This window comes from Phalacrocorax aristotelis, chromosome 6 (assembly GCF_949628215.1).
Source record: "Phalacrocorax aristotelis chromosome 6, bGulAri2.1, whole genome shotgun sequence".
Lineage (NCBI taxonomy): Eukaryota > Metazoa > Chordata > Aves > Suliformes > Phalacrocoracidae > Phalacrocorax > Phalacrocorax aristotelis.
In genome coordinates this window covers 27,235,999-27,251,548 of record NC_134281.1, presented here as the reverse complement: position 1 = coordinate 27,251,548, position 15,550 = coordinate 27,235,999, and the positions used below count along the sequence as shown (strand labels likewise).

The 15,550-nt window shown below is 35.6% G+C and overlaps 1 protein-coding gene across 1 annotated transcript in view; it reads right to left on the bottom strand.

Annotated features, from left to right (window-relative positions):
- Nucleotides 1-15,550, bottom strand: part of BRINP3 (BMP/retinoic acid inducible neural specific 3) — a 226,161-nt gene that overhangs the window by 29,632 nt on the left and 180,979 nt on the right. Inside the window, exon 7 of the mRNA XM_075096753.1 lies at nucleotides 11,855-12,077. Within this exon, the coding sequence (XP_074952854.1) occupies nucleotides 11,855-12,077 (223 nt within the window). The remainder of the gene's footprint in view (nucleotides 1-11,854; nucleotides 12,078-15,550) is intronic.

Here is a 15,550-nt window from a genome sequence, read left to right as displayed (position 1 = left end):
AGTCTAAGAAAACATGCACTAGATGGGTAGCTTACACATTCTGAATCAGCGCTTGCCTTCCAGCCATGTGGGATAGATTGTTGGAATCCCAGGATGTGATTTCTATGTTATTCCCTCTTATGAATTCTGACACCTTCCTGTGGAAAGAAAACTCTCCTGTCATTTTCTTCAGAGAGGTGTGTGTTGAAGCCATGGAACAGAGATGTCTTAGACTTTTCACTTCCTCTTTCTCATTGGTTGTTATGCAGTTACAGAATATGGGGAAAACTCCAAAATACTGATTGAACCATGAATGTGGAGGAAGGAAACTTGATAGAAAGGAAATCTTGTTTTCATTTCAGATGTTGTTTTAAGGCCCTGATCTCCTACACTTCATGAAATAAAACTTCATTTGCATTCTCTCAGCCTGAAGCTTTTCTGTTCCCTGCCTTTAAAAAACACTTTAAAATTGATTTTTTTAAAGAATGATATTGATAACACAGTGCTTGGTATTCATTCTCTGTGGTATATTTATGACAATTTTCCAAAAGAATATAAATATCTATAAATATCTAGGAATATCTGGAAAAAATGCATAAATGTAGGTCTATGTCTTTTGTACACTAACATCTTATGAAAAGTCTCAATAACATAGAATTTTTTTTTCTTTCCAGAACCATTCGACCTAAGTTTACATGTCAATAAAATAATGAGTTCTTCACAGACTATAAACATCCATGGCAGTTAATGATTTTTATTGTCTTGTTCGGTAAGTAGTCTGAAAGCAAATAATCCTATTCCATGTACAAGCAAATTGGTCAACCTGAGGAAGGATAGCAGAACCCACTCTTGAAATTTTTCTAACTCTAATGCTACCCATAGTAAGAGATGATAATCTGCTGTTTATTAAATGTTTGGAATATCTTTTGGGATACAAAAAATATCCAAGTTGTATATAGTCATATCGGAAACAAGGTAATACCTCACTAGATATTACCACATACCAGGCATAAGCTGAACTGAAAACTCTGGAGTTTGTTTGTGTTAGCTGGGGTCTCTGAGTGTAGCCCTTGAGCTACATTAAGTTTATAAGAAAACTGACAGAAATGTAAATGTTCTGACAACACAAAATATGAGGTGTATACCTCAACAATAAAGCTTCTCCCTGTCCACACCTGTCCACACCACACACGTCACCACCACAACTGGCGTTCTTGCTGATGCTCTCAGCCAAGAAGCCAGAGAATAAAACAGTACAGAGTTTATTATTTATCATCGACTTGCTTTCACACCCTCTAGCTATGATCCCTCTCAGGGAAAGCTGAGACACATTGGCAAGACAGTGCAAGCCTGGTCCTGCTAGCGATCGTGCCTCTCTGGGAGCCCATCAGAGGGCTGGATGCTTCTGAGTTGTCAGCCTGGCACCTCTCTGAAATGATAAATTCATTCAGAAATTGGGGAAGGCAGGAAGGGAGAAAGAAAAGGGGAGGGGGCAAAGACAGTTTCTAGTGCATGTCATACCACTGTCAGTAGAAATGTTGAGTTCGCTACTTGGTATTCCTTGGGTAAATGAACTGTATATTGTTTTTACCAGTCTGCATATAGCTACATGTGTAAGACATCAGTATGGAATTAATAATTTGAAATTTTTAATCTGTCAGAAGTTATTTTATATTTCCAAAAATTAACTACTGTTGTCCATAAAATTTTCCTGCTGTTTCTATCTATAAATTACTCTACCCTTGACAATATCCACAGCAATTATGCACAAACTATTCTTATCTAGCAGTACAATTTCATAAAAATTAAATGACTCCCTAGCATTTACCCTTCACCCTTCAATATGCACATTGTTCTTTCTACTAATTTATTTTGCTCTTATCAGTACATAAGAAAATTTAGAGAATATATAATACCAAAATTAATGTATTTTTGGTTTATAAAATACGTAACAGACTGTAAATAAGAAAGAATGACTGACTTTGCATGACCTGGAAGCTGATATATTAGAGTTATTTCTTTATTTGTGTTGCAAAGAGAAGAATAACATAGTATGAAACAGCCATATCAAACTCTGAATAAGTCTTTTCATGATCATAACTGTACATATTGGCCGAATAGGAAAATTGTTCCCAGAACTATGTCATTTAGAGGCACTTAAGACACAGTGGGATGGGTGCATTCTGCAGGTTCGAAGCAAAGGATTTATTTTTTTAAAAAAGGAACAAAAGAGTAGACATGAGACAAAACAAACAATTCAGACACAGGCTTACTGTACTTTTCAAAACATTTTTAAAAATCAAAATCTTGAAAACCCACCATGAAGGACTGAAACTATCCAATCTCCAAATTTATCTAAAGACAAAGCTATTATATGTCTTTAGCTAAAATGACCTGAGGCACAACCCTGAAGGTTAAAATCTGGCATTTGATGTCCCCTTGGAGAGCTAGTATCTCACCTTCTGAGCAAGCTAGCAGAGTAAACTGCGTATGACTTAACACAGGTGAGAAATATAAGGCGCTTGTGTGTGTCCATTTCTATGTCAATGCATATTTCATGGTTCTTTGACTTGTTTAATTGAGAAGTTTTTCTGATTCAGAGCCTGAAAACTTGTTTTCAGAGTGCTGACAGACATGACCTGACAAGCAGAGACCTCTTTGTCAAAATGAAGCGTCAGAGTGATGAAAGGTTTTGCCTGAAATACGGATATTCATGGCAATAACCCCCCACAAGTCCAACCTTCATCTTCCCTTTTATTCTGCACTCATGTCAAAGCTTTCTTTTGCTTTGTATTAATACCACCTTCCCACAGAGGAGACACATTTTTACTTTAAATAGCACAGACCAGAAAAGCATTTATGTTACAGCAATTCATCCCAGCTTCAGCTGAGACTAGGGCCCCACTGTGACATGTGCTGTACAAACACATAGTGAGAGAGCCTCTGTATCACTCTAAAAAAGCACAATAGACAAAAGAGAGCAAGGGAGATGTGATATCATGAGCCTGTTGTCAGCCCTGTTGTGCTATGCTAGGCACAGACAGTGGGACTTTGGTGACTCCACAGAGGAAGCCTGATGCTGGAGACAGAATATCAAAGATCATTCTTTCTTATTTTTCTCTTGTCTTACTTAATAACTCATAGATGATAAAAGATGTGTACTTTATGGTACGATACATATTATACTCTTCTGAATCAGATAAAACAATGTTCAAATATGCCTTTATTATACAGGTGAAATCTGGAAGATATTGCAGCTTTCTGGACTGGAGGATAGCCTGAAGCCCAGGGTGCTCCAAGATCCAATGTGTCATGCTGGTGTCCTTGCCTAACCTCCAGCTGCATTTGTGGTATATGTTATCATGATACTTGAAGGTGGGGGGAGGTGCTATCTAGAGAGCATCATGGCCATCATGTCGCATGTCATGACTACAAAGACAGATGGTCATCAAGCTAGGAGAAAAAAGAAGCTGCCAAGCAGAGACATGTGTGCCAGGACCTATCCACATGTCAAGTAATCGTTTTAAAGTGTAGGCTTGCAAGCCTTGTGAGTCACCACAGTGTTGGCTCTGACGTTGTTTCTACAAGGGTTTCATGTGGATAGGTAATTAAGATATCTTTAAATTTGGCCTGAGGGAAGGTCGTTTACAGCAGTTTGGTCACAGTGAAAACCAAAAGGCAAAACCAAGACCCTCAGTATTACAGATCTACACTGAGGATTAAATCTGCTCAATACTGTATCTTTATAGATTAAATTCTGCAGCAGCTTTTTCTTTCATAATACTGCATGTCTATAAAATAAAATGTTATTTTAAGCTGCTTGTGTTTTATTGCCATCAAAGTTTCAGGCTCCAGTACTGATAGCACGAGCTGCATTACAAAATTTGCCTGGAAAAATAAGGAAGTTTGGACATTTGTGTTGGAAACAAGGGATTTTGGTAGGTGGAAGGGACAGAGGCAATTTGTAGTGATATGAGTGTTAGCAGATCTGAAAAAAATGGATACTCTATATACTGTTTCAAGAGAGAGAAGGGGAAATTAAGCCCAACCTTCCACTTTTCAGAACTGGACTGTATAGAGGAAATTGGTCTTCCAACAGAATATGGGATTTCCTTTCCTATCACCCTGTTACTTTTAGAAGAGAGTCCACAAGAAAGAGGTGGCCACTGAAGTAATCGTTCTTCTTGAGTGCAATTATTTCCTTGAGTCATCTTCTGCTGTTGCACTTCTGAATATGGTCTCCTTTCACATATTATCTGACTATTCAGCAATATTATATAATATATGGGCAATACATGGAATGAAGGCACATCTCTCATGTTAATGTTTTGTCATTTTAAAGTATAAAGTGTTTGCCAGTGTACCAGTGCTCTAATGGTTAGTGATTCAGTAATCATATTTACAGTATTGCAATACTCAGAACAAGGTGTCATATGACATCCTGCATTATTATATTAAGATCATATCATATAATACTATATTGGTATAGCTTCTTTCATGTCAGATGATTCCTGCTAAGCTGATTTTCTTTTTTTAATATTTTGCATTTTGTGACAAAATGTAAAATATGATTGCTTATGCACTGCTATTAGGGTACAGTTGCACTGGTAAGTAGTTCATACTTTAAAAGAACAAAACATTGGCATGAGAGATGTGACTTCATTCCACATACTGCATGGATGATATTTCCAGAGCATGGAAGCAGGCATGCTCCTGCTCTGTGATGTTAGTGTAACCTGTCTACTAGTTTCACAACACTTTATGATATGGTGAAATTGGTTCGTTCTAATGTTCCTATTCATTAAAAAAATCAAAAGTGGAGTTCTGGGGAGGCTGGAAAATTTTTCATGTCTAGCATGTGATCAAGAACGGAAGAACAAGCTCTATGAGTATGTAATGAAGTGCTGCAACATTAGAAATGCTAAAAATTAAAAATTGAAAAATGCTAGAAATTGAAAGAAAACATATTACAAGGACAGATGCTAAAAGCAGTCTGCCCCTCTGTACATACAGTTATTAAAATGTGTGAAAACTCATATCTACATAAAAGTTTAACTTAGCTTGTTGTTGCTATCAGACCTATTATTTGCAGGCCTGTATATCATATTTTTATGTCTGTCATGTTAGTTTTAAATAACACTAATCCCCAATCCAATTAAAGGTATCACCTCAAAGCAGATAATTTTATTTCCTTTGAGTAAAGGTGCAGACTTATTATTCAGTTTAGTAAAGTAACCATTGCCAAACTGACCTTCATTTTATCTCAGATACTTTCATCTTATCACCTTCCTTATCTATGGCATGCAACTTTCAGATGTGCATCTGGTGTGTTAGATCAAATTAAAGTTTCCACTGGAGAGGCATTCCTTTACATTGAAACTTGCAAATCCATTTTTAACTCCCATATGCAATACCTTAATTGAAGCAGATCAAAAAATTTTCTGGTATTTTTTATAATACAAAATGATGTGCAATCTAAATACATTTTCTTTGTTCTTTCTTGGAATGATTTTTGTTTAGAAACGTCTCTATAATACATTGTATTCTATTAAAAGGGGAAGATGTTCTAAAACCAGGCAGAATATTGCTTGTTTAGCACCTCTTGTTTGAAAGCATCATATACATTAGACCCAGTCCATTCAGCCAAGCTTTTGCTGTCTTACACTGTCTTTCCATAACAAAATTTTCATGTAGACTCACTGTTCACCTTCTTTCTAGTAGGATGCTAAGTGATGTATAATTAGCTTTTTTGCCTTATATCCAATGACATAAATGTGCTTTGAAAAGAAAAATCTTGGTGTGATATACTGTGAAACTTCCATGCATTGAACTTTGTGGCTTCCTATGTTTAAAATGTTATTCCTTTGTCATTTTGTGTCCATTAATTAATTATCTGAATTAATTATCTAAAGTAGATTATAACCAATTTTGGATATAAGAAACTAATCCTTTGTAACATCCTGAAGGCATGGGATTAATCTGTACTGAAGCATTCTGAAGAAAACAGATTTCAAGGCCTCAGAATTCTGATGGACTGTGTTATAGATACTACAAAAAGTCAGATATATTTTTTTTTCTGCATATGGACTGAAGAGAAGACAAAGATACAAGTCCCTTTTCTGAAGAGTTTTTACAGTATTCAGGCCCTGTTTTGCTCCTAGGGCATTTGAATTCTTTTGCTCTGTGAAATTCAAAAAGAAAAGAAAAATGAGAAAATGCAAATTCATGGCTCTTTCTGCTTTTATAGCTGCCTGTGGTACATCCTATGGGAAATTTGAGAATAAATTCTGTTTTTGAAAACAAGAATTCTTTCTGCAACTCTTCTGTTTGATGCAGCCATTCACTGCCTCTAGTGATGAACTCCTCCTGAGTCTACATTAGCTTCAGAATATGTGTCTTAAAAAAAAACCTTTATGAATATAAAGCTGTTGAGAATGGATTTCTCTTCAGAAATAGGATTTTTATATGTTAAATAAAATATTTTTTCAACGTTATTAAGTAGTTTTGTCTATATTAACCTTCAGCTTGTGTTACCAGAATAAGAACTTATTAAGAACTGGCTAGACTGTTGGTGTAACCAATACCTTCACTGTAAATTTTATGGTAATATTAAGCAGCCAGTCTTTTCAAAAATTCAAATACTGTCATTTTATTCAAGATTATATGCTTTTGTGTGCAAGTGTTTTACCTTGGTCTTTTAAAATTAAAATTCTTATTTGAGTTGCTCACAATCTTTGGTTGTAGTTTGTTGCAGCAGAATTCCATTTTGTTCTTAAGCCAAGGAAGATGTAATTTTTTCCAATGGCTTATTATTGTATTTACATCACATTACTCCTTTTAATATTTTTGTTTATGTCTTTATTAAATCACAAATTGTGCTGGTAAATTTTGATACTTTTTCATTACAATGTGATTTAAACCACATACAGATAAGGTTTGTACATATACCAGTATACTGTACTGAGTGCATTCCCTCAAACAGAGAACATTAGCCAAGGCAATGATTTGAATGACACAGAAAAGAATGAAATCAAGTGCTGAACTGACACTTCTGAAGGAAGAAATTAAACCTTTTCACTGTCCTCAGTGTCTTTCAGTAGTATTTGGATATTAAATCCCATCACAGGAAATCATTGACATTCTTACTGAAAAATATTTTGGAAAGTGAAGATTCTCCTTCTCCACCAACACAGTTTATATTTCTTTTATACTTTTAAGCATGTATGTTCCAGTTTTCTTATTTTGGCTCCATAATTTGGGTGGAAGTATGTGCCTGCTTACCCTCAGCTCTGGTTCACATCAGGTTTTCACTGACAGCAATTCATGGGTAGGATCAGGCTTTCTGTTCCTGTGACTGTCAGCTTCTTGGCTTACAGTAATTACATTTGAAAAGAGATCTTTCTGTTGTGTTAACCAAAACAGAAAAAAACCAAACAACTTTCCCTTTCCATAACACAGTGACAAATGTATAACCACAACTTTGCTTGTTGTTTTACTTCTTCCCATTGCCATATGTGAGCTACTGTGTCCAATATATTGGACATCGCTATTGAGTAAAATTTATATTTCTTTATTCCCTCCACTTATTTTGTCTTTGAAAAATGAGAAGATTCAATCCAAAGGTGAAGTTATGATGAGATTATGCATGCACAGTTCTCATCTTTCAGTGCAGGTGTGAGTCACAATGCTCAGACTAAGCTGTGAGGAAGCCTGCCCTTCACTGTCTGTAACAGGGCAGCACTTTCTCACTTCATTTGAGAAAGATGCTGGAATTGAGAGCTTGGACTAACTTAATGACTATGTCAGTCCTTTTCTCAGAGTATATACTAGACCACAAATACCATACGCAAACTCCTTCTAAAGATTAACAATCGTTCCTAATACCTTATGGTCCTAATTCAGAAATATGCATGATGAGCTTAGGGCAGACATGTGCTTTTACACCTCATCTTGATTCCTACAAAGCTAAATGTATTGTATTTCTGTCACTGTTTCAACCACCCTTCTATATACATTTTACAAAACCTACTGATTCTGGCAAAGCAAAATATATTGTACCACTAGCGGTGTTTCAACAACCTTACTGTACAAAAACTGCAGCAAGAGCTGGCCATCTAGTGGAACAACAATTGCTGCATGCAGTGGACTCTGGACAAGCAAACACAATGAATGAGCATATGATACTGCAAGTTTTTAAGGCTATTGTGCCAATGCAATGAGAACATATCAGTAATAATCACTTGACCATATTGAAGCAGCAGAGCCTCAAATTCATGACAGCAGTAGCTCACCTGGTAGCATTTTTCACAGAACATCAAGTATCTTTTTCAGAGTGCATTTTTTTTAGTCTTGTGATTTTTTCTTTATTTCTTGAAATTGAATGTTTTGTCATTCCAACCCTATATACAACATGGGAACAGATTTTCTCCATAGCAATTTCTGTGCTCCTTGTTGGGTTTGGATTTTCAGTTGGCATTTTTCTTTGAGCTCAGACAACCAGTAAATACTTCACTGATTACAGAAAGTGTATTAATTAATTCAGGTGAATTTTAAGTTATACTCAGCAGTACCATGATGGTATGGAATGTACCAGAATGGAAATCTATGGACTTCTGATGTATCTTGGCATGATTTGACTTTCAGGAAAAGGAACAATGATCTGTTTCATGTTAATGAAAGAAACCTAAAAATCTGGGAGAACATCTGGAACTTGAAAAGATTTGCAATGAACAGAATAAAATAGAAATAGCAATGCTGTTCCCATTCCCAGTGTATACCAAAGTGCTGCAGTAAATAAGACATTGTTCCAATCACTAGTGCAGACTGAAAGAAAACTATTTATACATTATTCTAGCTGAAGAATGTAAACTGTGTTTAAAAAGGAGACACAGGAATGTAGTTTATTTAACTTGCAAGTTAATTGACTCTACTGCTATGAACAATGATGCTACAAGAGGATTCAACAATATTTTGGTGCAAAGATTAGAAAATTAAAATATAAATGTAATTTAATCTTATTAAGTGGCCTGGTTCTTCAGAAAATATGGAAAAAGTTGCAAGCAGTTCTGTCTAACTGATTAATTGAATCCCATTTAAAAACTGTCAAGCAACAATTTGTTTCATGTTCAGTAACAAAATTTTGAGGCCAGAGAAAAAAACAGGTATTTTCAGTAATGAATTATAACATTGACAGTATGTAGGAGCTCCTTCAAGTGTGACAAAATGATTTCTGGCAGGCTACATAGATAAATCGTTATAAAACTCAGTCTCATAGGAAGTTTTAATGAATTATATTAAACTTTTAGAACATACCTCCCAGCTTCATGAAAGAGAAAAATCAGCTCTCACTTTTGACATATTCCTTTAAAAATCCTTTGTATGTATCTTCCATTGACTTGTGAAATGCAGTGTAAAATTAAACATTAGCACAGTTACTTTGTTTTTACTCACTGCCAGCATCACGACCTTTACTAAAAACTGAGCATTGGCTCCTTAATCTGTATCTGAAAAGACAAGTGCCCATAAAATACAATATTCATATCTCCATTAAGTCTGTCTAATTTCTCTTTCCATAATAAAATTCACCTTAAATATCAATAGCAGAGCCCAAACAGTAATTTGAAGGAGTTGCTTGGAAAGTCTTTGGAAAGGATTACATTTTGTTCCAATTTGCCCTTCTTGGTTCTTTGTAGCCTAGAATATTATTGGCACATGAACCTGTGATTTTTTGCTTTTATTTCTGTCTTCCCTTAAACACAAGAAATTTAAGTACTTGGTTTTTGTTCTGTTATTCCACTCAATTTCTGCTGAAATGTCTGTTTTTACAGCCTGAGCAATAATTCATGTTCCTCCATTGCATTACTCGGGTATTCATTCTCCATTGCATTACCCGCTATTCATTTGCGTACTTACCTGTATTGAAAAGTTGAGTACCTTGTTTGGATTACGTATCCTCTCATCATGAGAAGTACCTGAATACTGTTCTAACACCTGTGTTTTCTTTCTCCTCATTGTCTATCTTTTCACCGCTGATATTCCTTTATCCAGTCCCGTATCTTGGTCTATCAGATTTTTCTTAACCAGGTTTGGTTTGGAAATTAAACCAGTTTCTTTTGACCTTTTCCCCTCACTTCTCAGTTTAAAGCTCTTCTTATCAGCCATAAAAGCCTTGATGTCAGAAGGCAATTCTCCCAGATAGGCACATGGAATCCAGCCTTTGAAAATGCTTTCTTTTAGCAAATACATCCTACTGCTCGGTATTCCCAAACCTGTCTTTATCACTGATCTTTGAGCCATCTATTGATCATCATTATTTCATCATACATTCAGTCTCCCTCTGTACTGACTAGAAAAATTTTAGGGCCGTCATTAAAATTGGGACATAGTTGTCATAAAAGTAAGTTATGATATTCCTAAGTTAGAGATGTGTTGCAAAATCAGTGTGTTAGGAAAGTTTAGTACAACTCACTGTAAAACAGGCAAACTCATTGCTAGTAAAGTTCATTATTAACAGATAAACCATAAACTTACAAGTTCTGCATTTGAAAAAAAAAAATTGTATCCTTCACATAACAACAAAGGTGTGTTTTGATCATTCATTTCAACTGATCTTTGCGTTTGATATCTCGGTTCATCAGTACTCTATCATTGCCATTACAAACAGCAACCAAAGATTGCCTCAAACCTGATAGAGTTTTTTTTGGAAGACCTGATTATTTTAAATTGGGGGGGGAGGGGGGAGGGGGGAGGGAGCTTGGGTTCTGTTTATTGTGTTTTAAAAATCTCTGTGTTCCTGCTGAAGTCTTGTTGAATCATCTGTTTGGCAGAATGCTTATTCAGGTCATGCCCAAGAAACACAGGAGATTATATCAAAGCATTGCAGTGACTATATAACTTTTGTCAGTGGAATGATTTCTAATTCGAAAAGACCCCAAAAGTTAAAAATACATTATTTTTTTTCAACTAGCAGAAAGCCATAACAACTGTCTCTCTGAAAGAAAAAGCAGAAGTATTAGCTAAGTGCCACCAAAAGGCAAAGAGGAATTGATGGACCTTTAGCTTGCAATAGAAGACCTGAAAGCAGGGGAGAGTAAAGTACCCCTGACAGTTCTGGAACACTGAACCTAAACTACGTTTCTTTAAAATTGACAGAGATACTTCCTAAATGAGGAGTCACTGGACTAGGCCCACAATGCTTGTGCTTAGAAGAATAATGTCCTTAAAAGCTTATTCATTTCAGGTTTACTCTAGTGTCATTCCACTAATTTCAATAAAGCAATTTTCGATCAGCAATCAACTATAATCACTTTATGTTAATATAGATTTGACTAGCTAGCTTTCACGATCTCTCTGTTTCTAGGAAGGACTAAAACACTTCTATTTTCTTTCCTTAGGCATCCTTTCAAATTTAATTCATGTCTGACAAATGAGACAAGAAATCAATAGTATGTAGTATATACTGTATAATGACCTGGAAAGTTCTTAAAATAGCTGTGCTTGCTTTAGAATAGGTATTCAGTATTTGGTATACAATTTTTGGCACTGTTACACTTGGCTAAGTTCCCCTGAAAATGTGGTTCAGTAAAACAGAGCCAGACCAAATGGGATGAATCTGTATGCTCATGTTATTTTTACGTTGCCTCACATAATACGCAGTCCTATACAAATCAGGTTTTATTTTGACCTTCCTGATAATATTTAGGGAAACGTGAATGGAGCAATATTGAAAGCTGGGATTGTTCAACTCTTACAAATATAAAGATTGCATACTGTGAATGTACCATATGTTGCACACATTCCCAGATCTATCCCCTTAAGGAGATTTTAGTGTCAGGACGGCAGTTTGAGTTTCTCGGGTTTTCATAGGCTTTCTTACCTCTGCCTTGGCATGCGAATGAGTGGCTGTTTATGGCATCTCTTACTAAGGCCGAAGAGCTTGTGAACGGTTTTCTGTGCCTTGAGGAAGAGTTGCTTCATGCTGTTTTCTAGTTGTTCATAGCGACGTTGAAAATTAGAATCCATTGTCCACAAATGCATTACAGTAGTTGTGTTCAGGAAATAATTCATGGGCAGCCTTTTCATAAATAATTTGAATTCATCTGAAAAAAAAATTAATAGTCTTTAATTATGTAGTTATGGCTATTGTTGCAGCAAAAATGAACTTCCAATTTGTTTTTTCTTGAACTACTTATTTTTTTAAACTTGAACTTCTGCAATTTTAGAATTTAATATTTTAACTCTTTCAAAGTAGAAAGGTAACTACATTTTCAGTCAGCAAAAGTAAGTATTTACATAATTTTAAAATCAATGTTAAAAAAATGCAAGCTCGGTCAATATTTCTCAACCTGGATAATATGAAGATTAAATAAGGATCAGTTTCTTACCTTCAAATCTGGGATCTGAAAGTAAATATGCATATAAAGATCAATGTATATTGACTCATTTGGAGAAGATAGGAAACTTTCTTAAAAGGAGTATATCCCAATGCTTATGAAATGCAAGTAAATGTGATTTTCAGGCCAGCTTTCTTTTAGACACATGATTTCACCTGAAACAAGCCATTAAGGATCAGACTTTCAAAAGTATTTAGAATTGAAATGGAGCATTTCAAAGGATTTTATGGTACTTTGCCACTTCAAAAACGTCCCCATAACTTCTTTTTGACCTCCATCCCCATCTCTAAAGTGGTAAAAAGGAGTTGTTAAATCACAGGGTCACTGTTACTGTGAACATCCTATGCTTTGTGACTTGTTCTGGCAGCTCAGTCCACATAAGATACATAGACTGAATCTTATTAACAGAATTTTATTAATGAGTGAGTCCATTTGCATAAGTAGGATAATTTACATGTTAATTTAGGAGGTTTGAACCTAAATAAACTTCCATCTAAAAGGGCTTTAATTAGTGGGGGAAAAATGAGAAAATGAGTAACACACTTGAATGCACATGTTTATCCTTTTCCTTTCTTGTTTCCATATTTCAGTATGTTTTCCTGTCTGCCCTCCTGCCTACTGCTATCCTCCCACCCTTCACAATCCTTTTTTTCTTTTGGCTTGTTCCTGCAGTGAAGTCATTTATCCCACAGTTTGGCTCTCACTCTGCCAGATGCTCCCTTTGGTAGTCTACACTTCAGCAGACTATGTGAATGCAATGATCCAACTGACTGAAGTAGCTTCCTGCTTAAAACTAGAGTTACTCATAATATTTAACATTGCTATAATTTTCTCATGGGAAAGGGTTTATTGGGGGACAATGTCTGCTCACATGAAAGAATACGCCATTACCATCATTGTTTGTAAGTCTTTTGGTTTTAGCTTTAGCTTTGGTTTAGCTTTTTTAACAACATTTTTACATAAAGAAGGCAAAAATATTTCTTTTTTTATGGGTGGAGAAGTTAGAAATTTTCTAAATGATCCAGAGTGACCCTTACCCTCATCCTGAGGGATGTGGGGCCCTGATGAAATAGAACAGCCCTATTTTGGCATAGAAATTTCTGTGATGGATGAAGATTCATCAGAAGACAAAAAGCATTGAATGGTCTTCTGGAAGGTAAAAAATGAAAGGCAAGAGGCAAAGGTGATGTTTTTATATTTAACAAAGTAGTTTTAATAATTCGTCTGGGAAGTCCTTGGCAACTTGTTACTCATTTTCTCCTTATGCCTTCCTCTTTGGGTAGTAGTCGTCCACTATTCTCCCCTCGAGGAAAGAACCATTGTCCCTCTGCTGTCCCTGGGTACAAATTACGGGACTGAGGAAAGGAACTGTTACTTTATTTTATGAAGTATTCGGAGCCTACGATCCTTTGCTTTTTCCCTTTCCTAATTTTGTCTAAGAAGTTGGTTCTTATCCTCTGTCCAAAAACAGGAAGTATCTGTTCCAGGGTTTGTAGCTTAATAATTAGGATTAGTAGGCATATTTAATTAATTCTACATTACCAGATGACATCTCTGTGAGTCTTAGTGTAGTTTTGTGAAAACCATTTCCCTGTTTTCCCCTTCTCAAATGACAGTTATTCCTTTGTCTTCTTATACTACACATCTCAGTCCTCACTTTCCTTCAAAGATTATGTCTGGCTTGTCTAAAGGAGGCACAGCCCCATTGGCTTGCTAAAGCCTTCCAAGCCTAAGGAGTGAATTTTCAAATGTAACAAATTGGTAGTAAAACAAAATGAAAAGAAAGAAAAAAATTAATAGGAAATAAGATTAACTGAACTGTTATAAAGTACATCCTTTAGCAAAGTGCAGATCTGCAGTTTGTATAAATTGGCCAAGCTTTACGGACTTCAGAGGAGTGTACTAATACACATAAGGAGGATCAGATCCAAAAGCCACACCCCTGGCTACTTTTTTTAATCACTAACTTCTCATTTCCCTTCTGTTCTTCTGAGACATTGGTATACCTACTTAAACTCAGTTTCATGAAGTCCAAAATAAACCCAAATCCCTAAGGAGAGAATATGCTCACAAGATGCCTTTTCAGTTTTCATATTGCTGTAGTAACTTATTTAAGAAACATTGTCAGTTTGCTGTCCTTTGCACAATGGCAATAAGCTCTACAGCTAACAACTAATTGGAATCAGTGTTTAGAACTGATAAGGAGGGTTTACACTCCTTAACTTGCAATGCAAAAACATTTCCAATAGGAAATGGTTCTTTTACTCCCTGTAATAGACATCATCTTTGACTATCCCTGTGCCCTGTACGATCATACTAATGAGCACCATAATGGAAGTAAAAAAGACAGAGATTAAATGGGCTTGGTTACATAGTGTCTTCTGCAAAAAAAAAAAAAAAGAGAAGAAAAGATAATGTGCTCATATCTTAAACAGACATATTTCATGATCTGTGAAACTACAACATGAACTCCTATCACTGAGAGATGATTAAACTATTACACTCTAATCAACACATTGTACCAGCCATTCCTGGGGATTAATAGACAGTATTACAGTGCTGGGGGCCATGGAAATTAATACTTATAAAGCATCATACTTGATACCACATGTCATATGGTTTCAGCACTTCCTCATTTATTTTCACGAGTAGCATATGCAATACCATTTTTTCATATTCTTAACTAATTGTAAATAATGGGGAAAAATGTAAAACTTTTTATGCAGTTGTTGATCCTACAAGTTTATTTAACTTTCGTTTTATGGCTGGTCATGTCTGTTTTTCACTTCCCCCTTTCTACAAGGTAAATCTTCCTTGTATTAACAGTGTTTAGAGACTGAAATGGCATACCATATTTCAATGGCAAAGAATAAATGAAAAATATAACAATGGGGGCAAACATTATTGCTGAAATCAGCTGAAAATCAGACATATTTAGGCTGTAAGAAATACCTAGAACTTCTTAGCTTGTAACTTAGATTCTCAGTTTTATTCAGTATCAGAGCAGGGCTCAATGCTGAATTCAATGATTAACATTCTGCATACAGAGCTAGCAAAGACCAAAAAAATGCAGTAAACTTCATCAAAGGATTTGACAACACTCTGCTACCAGGAAAAAAGGCCCTGCTCTGTGTTGGAAGAGAACAGGACCCCTGATTTCTCTGCTACAAATATTTTGC